The following is an 8,376-nucleotide window of genomic DNA, read 5'->3' as shown; positions in this document are numbered from 1 at the left end:
GTGCATTTGTTTCCATTCTCCGTCTTGCATCTCGTTTTACAGACACTTACGCTGAGGATATCTCGCTTTTTTAGTGTCACTTACGTTGGTTTACGTTTTTCCGACACTTACGTACTTACGTACGTAAATTTACGTAGTCCAAATCAGTTCCGAGAAAGCGGAAGTTTTTTGAAGCGGACGATCTCGACGACGATCGAATCGAGAACGTGAACGTGAACGCATTTGTTTCCATGAATTAAGAAATTAAGAGGTAAGACCAAGGAGATGTGTGTTTTTATCAAGTTCTGTGAAGTCGGTGAATCGTGAAGTTTGAGCAACCTGGCTACATTGTTTGCGTCGGTTTGCCGTTGAAGTGCGGGGGTAGGAATTTTTTGTTGTTGTGTGTGGTTTTGCGTCTCTGTGGCAAAAGTGGCGAAGCAGCAGTGCGTCGCCTGGAATTTCGTGATATTACCATTGTTTTACCGTTTTCTTTGCATGGCATCCGCCATTTTTCGCAGAGATGGCGACCTATTTCGGGGTCTATATCCCGACGACGGGACTGATTGAGGGCCTGGCATCCCACTGTGCGGGTTCCATAGCGGCGGTGAACATAAAGCCGACCACTCCGGCATCTTCATCGGGATCTGGATCCGGATCGCCACCCGGTTCGGGAATGTCCTCCCAATCGGTTAACCCGGAGGATGCCGTTAAGTACGAGGATCCCGACTTTCCACGTAAGTAGGAGCGAGACGGAGTGAGTGTGTGTATGTGTGGCGTTCCAGTTATTTGCCGCTTGTTGCTGTTGTGATACCCTGTAGTCGGTGGGCGTGAGCGTTTCGTAGGTTAGTTCATGGTTGGAACCTCTTTCTGTATTCTGGGAACTTTGGGAAGGCTTTCAAGTCTTATCTCTATCGATTTAATACGTTTCATTGTCATACTATCAACAAGTTCAGTTATGTTATTGGGTATTGATTTTGTACAATTCAACAGCTGTTTTCTGAAGGAGTTGAAAACTACAGGCTATTTCATAATGGAAATTAACCCCTTTTTCTGTAGAAGTACATTCATGATCAAAACTGCGTCGTGCTTGTTTTTGTTTTGAAATTCTTCAAGTTGAGTTTTAAACACCCCTTCCACATGATTTTAGGGGTTTATTGCAATTTTTCATGTTTCTTTAGGGGAGTGGATTTCTTTCCATTAAACACGAATATTCTTGTGCATTTTAGTGTATTTGTTTTGTTTATCCATTTTCAATATAAATGGGATTTTTAATCGGTAACAAACAGTGTAATATAATATTACAACAGTAAATTAAATTGAATTTCGTGTACAGATGTATAGAGAATAGATCTCCAGGGTGTTCCCACTTCGGGAGTTCTACTCTTTTTATTAATTTCGCTGTTATTCCGCGCCATGACTAACTGCCCATGAAGAAGTTTCCATGTGTGTGTTCAAAACTTCTGAGAATCGAGAAATATAAAACAAAATAATCGGGGCTTGCGCAGCCATCTCGCTCGCACAGTCGATTTCCTTGTCTGGGAGCGGTCTTTCGATTTAATTATAAACAAATGGTGAACGATTGCAATTACCTGCTTAATTAGATGCAACTGTTTCGCTCTCGTTCACTCCCCGCCATCTCTTTCCCACTTTAATCCAATTAAATGCGCTTCGAAAACAATAACCGATTGGGGCGAGTTCATTCCGCATCCAATACCCATTCCAGGCAATGCCCAAAATGGATGCATTACTAGGACCTTGACCTGTCAGCACTCTCTTCCCTCACTTCCCATCGTTCTTCTTCCAGCAGTCGCACAGCCGTGCTCAAAATAATAGGATTTTCCTTATAATAAATATAAATAATAAATATTGAAAATGTTTTTAATTATTTAAAAATCGGTTTCCCTTTTGCAAAATCCTGATTTATTTATTAAAACCTTTAAGGAAAAGCTGAAACAATTTTAAACTCCCAAAACGGATGTATCTGTATATCAGTCAGTATCTCAAGTGTTATTTATACTGCAAGCTGCAGAGCAAGAAACCCGAAAAAGTGTGTGCGCGTACTTTTAGCGTCCCCGGATCCAATATTTATATACCCCCAGCTTTGCCGGCTGGTGTTATTGTGGGTAGTGTCTGTCCCTGTTTCTGGCCCCAGTCCCTTTCCCTTGTCTTTTGTCCCTTGTCCCTGTCATTTGGCCCAAGTCAACAGTCGTTGCCCAGAAATAAAAAAGAGAGCTAAGAACTGTAAAATCAATTCAAGTCGAGTAAAAAGATACCCTACATGAGGGAAATTAAAAAATATATATTTTTGGGATACACCTATTTAAGACTATGAAATGCTTAAATAATTGTATAGGTTGGTTACACAAACAATAACTTGATAAATAAACATTCTACCTTAAAGTAAAAAAGTTACAAGACGTGGTACTCAAAATGTACTCAAAACTTATTCATAGCCAGAACACCTATGTATAGGTCTTTGAAACAAATACAAAAATAATCTCTCTTTGCCCCAAAAAATAAAAAACGCCTACATTCAACTAACTAATTAGTGTCAAATTAATCAAAAAGAAAATGTTTTACGATTTGAACTTTCATAGGTACAATCACTGCTCTTAGTTCCACATGCTATATGTTTAGCTTTTATCAGATCTTTGATTAAAACTATATCCCCAAGGCGGTGATGTTTTCGCTTCTAGTTTTATTTCTGTTTTTGTTTTGCTCGCACATTGCGAAGAGTTGAAAGTAAATTTAATTATGGCATACCCGCTAATTTCGAGGGGTAATGTTGAGAAAAGTATATGAAATGTTTGTACGCCACAGCTGCGATCTAAATATATTTATATCCGCTTTTGTTTTTTATAAATTCAACAAGTGAAATTGAAATGGGCTAGTTAGCCACAAGTGATCATTGGTTTTGAAAGTGTCTTACTAGATTTCTAGAGTGCTGCAAACACAATAAAATGTAAAATATATAAATGAATAGTTATGGTTACATTTTTAACAATTAAATTGGTATAATAAAGAGTATCTGCGGACTTGTACATTGTTTTGTGATACTTCATCATAAATATTATAATCGTTAAATTCTTATAATAGTGTGCTAAGACTTAAGTGTTATTATGTGGGTCAAATTATTTTACTCTAAAAATTCATTTAATTTGAAATAGTTCCGTTCTTGTTCGTTGCCAAATTTGTGACCCAGTAAATACGTACATATCTTTGAAATCTGTGACGATTTGAGACCAAAACTGGTGATACTCCTGATAAGGCAGGGCCTTGTAAAATTGGCCGGCGTTGTGCCAACAACTGCGTCACACGCATGAACCACGCCACCCAACGCCCCCTCCTATTTGTTTTGATTTTGTTTTGCTCCGAACAATCCTCGGCATTCCGCCACTCGTTCAGTATTCACCATTCACCATTCGCCATTAGCCAAACCGATGGCGTGACCGACCGACTGAGCCAGCTCATTTATTAATGGTCTATTCCTCTCGATGCCCACACATCATCACCACCACGGTCATCACGGAGCAGCGGACTCGCCACTGTGGCTGGTCTTCACAGATAAATCCAAGGCGCTGGACGTCCTGCGGCACTACAAGGAGGCCCGCCTGCGCGAGTTCCCCAATCAGGAGCAGGCGGAGAGCTACGTCCAGTTCGGGTTCGAGAGCATCGAGGCGCTCAAGAGATTTGGCAAGGCCAAGTCCGAAAGCAGTGGGTACACACACATCTGTGATGTAGAGCTATTTAATTCTCATACCCCTTTTATTTTAGAACCCATTCCGCTGAGCGGCGGCAACGGCTACAGGAGCTCGTCGGGCTCCACGGACAGTTCGTTCTCCTCCTCGCCGACGGGAGCGGGCGGCGGGAGCAGTCCCTCGATGTCCAGCCTACTGCTCAGCAGCTCGCCCACTTCCTCGCCGAGCAGCACTAGCCACATCATTGCCAATGGCCGTCAGCAACAACAACTGCAGCAACATCATCAGCCTCAGCAGCAACAGCAGCAGCAGCAGGATTTGTTCGGAGAACGTCCTCCGTTCCGGGCGCCCACCAAACAGGAACTGGTGGAGTTTCGCAAGCAAATCGAGGGTGGCCACATCGAACGGGTCAAGCGGATCATATGGGAGAACCCTCGGTTCCTGATCAGCAGCGGCGATAAGCCGACCAGCTTGAAGGAGGGCTGTCGCTATAATGCCATGCACATCTGTGCCCAGGTCAACAAGGCCAGGATCGCCCAGTTGCTGCTGAAGACCATTTCGGATCGGGAGTTTGCCCAGCTGTATGTGGGCAAGAAGGGCAGCGGCAAGATGTGCTCGGACCTCAACAAGAGTCTGCTGGACTACTACCTAAACATGCCGGACAAAGCCCGTGGCGAGACGCCGCTCCACTTCGCCGCAAAGAACGGCCATGTGGCCATGGTCGAGGTGCTCATCACATATCCGGAGTGCAAGTCGCTTAAGAATCACGAGGGCAAGGAGCCCAGGGAAGTGAGTTACCAGTTGGGGACCGCCCTATCAATATGTAACCTGTTCTGTTCTTGCCCCCTGCAGATTATCTGCCAGCGTAATGCCCAGGCTGCCCATGTGACCATCGTGAAGCTGGAGCTGCTCCTGCATGACCCGCACTTCGTGCCCGTGATGAGAGCTTCATCGAACACACTGCCCCCAAAAGTGGGTAAACCGTTCTCGCCCAAAGACCCGCCGGTGAGTGTTTATTTGCAATGTAAAGAAGTTTACTTACGGACATTTGAAATCAGTTCGTATTCCATCATCTTATTCCTATTAAATTAGTATGAATTTACGCTTGGGGTTTCTAGAAAATCGTTTGTGCATATGAAATTACAAACACTAGACAGGCTATAAAGAACTCTAGATACTGAATAAGATAGCAGCTTTGTTCCCTAAGATTTACTTACAATTGGGGGTGTCACAAAAACCTCTTCAGGCGAAACCCGGGGGAAATGTATGTAAGCAGCAATACAAGTTTCCCCCGATTTGTGTGACACTCCCAAATGAGGGAGTTATGTTTTTCCTTGCATATTAAATTACGAACTAATGTTCTTGAGTTTTCCAGAACCTGCAACAGAAGACGGACGAGTGCGAGGGTCTGAGCGTGGACCTGACAATCAGTGCGCTGGCGGGACCCATGTCCCGCGAGAAAGCAATTAACTTCTACCGCCGCTGGAAGACACCGCCGAGGGTCAACAGCAATGTGATGTCGCCGCTGGCCAGCTCGCCGTTTAACTCGCCGGTGAAGGTGACGCCGAGCAACTCGAGTCCCGTCCATGCGGGGCGTCGGGTGCTCTTCGGTCCGCTGGCGGCGACTACCAGCTCACCGAAACGCCCGCCGAATGTGCCCAATGGCACCAGTGAGTGCGAGAACAACAACAATAATAATGTGAAGCCTGCGTATCCGCTGGAGTTCCCGGCCACTCCCATACGCCAGATGAAACCGGATTTATTCATGGCCTATCGCAACAACCACAGCATCGCTTCGATGGCCGATGATTCCATGTTGCTGGACATGAGTCTCAGCCGCAGCATGAACGCGTCGCTGAACGACAGTTTCCGCGAGCGGCACATCAAGAACTCTGACATTGAGAAGGGTCTGGAGGTGGTGGGCCGCGAACTGGCGCGCCAGGAACAGTTGGAGTGGCGCGAGTACTGGGACTTCCTTGACTCCTTCGTCGACATCTGCTCACCCGACGGACTGGGCCGCCTGGAAGCGTACTTTTTGGACAGGACCGAGCAGCTGGCGGAGAAGGCGGAAACGGTCTGGAACTTTTCCCATCTGCATCAGTATTTGGATTTGATGTCAGGCGATCAGCAGCAGCAGTCGCGCAAGGACAGGAACGCGTCTGCAGCCGCGACTTCGCCATCCGCCGGGGTAATGACTCCGTACACATGCGTGGAGAAGTCGCTGCAGGTGTTTGCCAAGCGCATCACCAAAACGATGATCAACAAGATCGGCAACATGGTGTCCATCAACGACACGCTGCTCTGCGAGCTCAAAAGACTGAAATCGCTGATTGTCAGCTTTAAGGTGGGCTGCTCTCTTCATTATACATATATATGCACTTTGTATTATCGAAGCTAACATTTACTTTGTAAACCTTGCAGGATGATACGCGCTTTATAAGCGTGGACTTTAGCAAGGTGCATTCGCGCATCGCCCACCTAGTGGCCAGCTATGTGACCCATTCCCAGGAGGTGAGCGTGGCCATGCGCCTGCAGCTGCTGCAGATGCTCCGCTCCTTGCGCCAATTGCTGGGCGACGAGGGTGGCCGGGAGCAGCATTTGGGCTGCGTGTGCGGCAGCCTGCTGCTGATGCTGGAGCAGGCCCCTACCAGCGCCGTACATCTGCCGGACACTCTGAAGACCGAGGAGCTCTGCTCCGCAGCCTGGGAGACGGAGCAGGGATGCGTCTGCCTGTGGGACGCCAATCTCAGTCGGAAGACCAGTCGCCGAAAGCGCACCAAATCGCTTCTGGCAGCTGCCGTTCAGTCCCAGTCGCTGTCGCAGGACACAGCGGCATCGGCACCGGCGGCCACGGGATCGGGAACCACCGCCATGCACGTCTCGCTAAGCCTGGGAGCGAACAGCTTCGGGACGCCGAGGGCAGTCGTCGTGGCGCATCCAAGCGACGACGAAGACGAGGACAGCGACGAATACGACAACTTTGTAAGCTTTAAATTGTATTACCCTGCTAGTCATCTATTTGAACTATTTAATCATGTTAATTATTTTCTTTCTTCAAGTACGACTGTTTGTTGCCGAATGAGAGCAGCAGCGAGGACGAGGATAACTTCCGAACGCCGCCAGAGAGCCTGTCGCCACGCATGTCCGTGGACCTGGAGCCGCCCTACGATCTGTTCATATTCGGGTGGGACTCCTCTTAGATTTGACTCTTCTTTATGTGTATATTCAATGCATCATTCGCCTTGCAGAAACGAGCCAACCAAACGGGATTTGGATGTGCTGAAGGCCCTTTCCAATATAGACGTGGAGAAGGAGACACTGCCGCATGTCTACGCCTGGAAGACTGCCATGGAGAGCTTCTCCAGTGCCGAAATGAATCTGTGAGTCATTTGTAAAACATTGATGAGCCCTCATTCTTTTGTACTTTATATGTTCATTTAGTCGCACTTTATTGTTTGTAACCTTCAAAACAATTGCTTAAAAGGCTTTGATATCATTATGCTATAATCAACTTGATTTATTTAAAGTGATTTTAATATTCGTTGGGCATTTCTTTTGCAGCTTTCCATCGCCGAAGAACGTGAAGGTTCAAAAGCCAGACCCTTGGCTACCGGCAACGAGTGCTAACCACAACAGCCAGCCATCGCTGCATTCCAAGCGGATCCTGGCCACCCCCAAGCTGAATGCCCTAGCCGCTGGGAGACGTGGCTCCGGACCCGGACCTTCGACGCCGCCTCGCCTGCAGCGCACTCCGTCCGCCGCCAGTATTCAAGTTCAAGTTGCAACCGCCACGAATGGCGCAGTCGTTGGAGCTCCTCCTTCGTCGCCGGCCTTGGGTTTCGCTGCCCTGGCGGCGGCGACGCGGACATTCAAAACGCCCCTGAACAAGATGCGCGGATTGTTTAGCCAATATCGCGAGGCGGCCGATGAGGAGGTGGACGGGACGCCGATCGGCAGCAGATACGCCCATTAGTACCCCATACCCCCCCCCTTTTTTTAACCTACATTTTAAAAAAGAAATAAAACAGTGAAGTTAACTTTTTAAATTATAAAAACAAAACGATTTTCGATGGAATTTCGCATCTGGCATGTACTATGAACTATAACTTGTCCTAACGGTTATTATGAAATACATTAAAATTTAATATTTTTTTACTTATTTACAACTTTTTGTTTAAAATTTCCTAAATAATAAGTTAAATCCTAATAAGTTAAATTGCCAGCTCGTTGAGTCAAGTGCTTTTCTAAATACATTTTAAATTTATTTCGGAGGAGGACTGCGACTAAAAGCGAAATTAGCGCAACAAATTGTGGTAGAGCAGCACCGTAGAAAGCCATAAAAGCAATTACCATTAATCACACAAAGGGACGGACAGTGGAATGGACACCTGAACGCATGGCAAGATCGGGGCTCAAAGGAGCATTCTTCGCCACCGATCGATCTTGCTGCTCGATGCAATGCAAAACGAGAAACTGAAAACCGCTTGGCACAGAAAAAACGATAAAATAAACAGAATTTAAAGGAAAAGAAAGCAAAAAAAATGTTTATCGAAGCCAGTATACCCATAGATTCTAGCCCAGCTCATGGGGATCCCCTCGACCATCCCGACCGTGTCTCGTTTACTCTCAATTTCTTATTTATGAGAGTGCCCCCGACGACGGTGTCCAGCGATCTTGGATTACAATGGGTATACTTCAC

General features: G+C 46.5%; 1 protein-coding gene across 1 annotated transcript; it reads left to right on the top strand.

Annotated features, from left to right (window-relative positions):
• Positions 1-64: 64 nt before the first annotated feature.
• Positions 65-7,843, top strand: Ankle2 (ankyrin repeat and LEM domain-containing protein 2). The gene is made up of 10 exons (XM_017083822.4): positions 65-250; positions 498-713; positions 3,514-3,693; positions 3,754-4,466; positions 4,530-4,682; positions 5,053-6,021; positions 6,099-6,659; positions 6,737-6,861; positions 6,926-7,057; positions 7,239-7,843. Exons 2-10 carry the CDS (start codon positions 500-502, stop codon positions 7,648-7,650), a joined length of 3,459 nt encoding a protein of 1,152 aa, XP_016939311.2. The 5' UTR covers positions 65-250; positions 498-499; the 3' UTR covers positions 7,651-7,843.
• Positions 7,844-8,376: the final 533 nt, after the last annotated feature.

Source organism: Drosophila suzukii, chromosome X (assembly GCF_043229965.1).
Source record: "Drosophila suzukii chromosome X, CBGP_Dsuzu_IsoJpt1.0, whole genome shotgun sequence".
Taxonomy (NCBI): Eukaryota; Metazoa; Arthropoda; class Insecta; order Diptera; family Drosophilidae; genus Drosophila; species Drosophila suzukii.
This window is presented reverse-complemented; position numbering and strand designations above follow the sequence as displayed.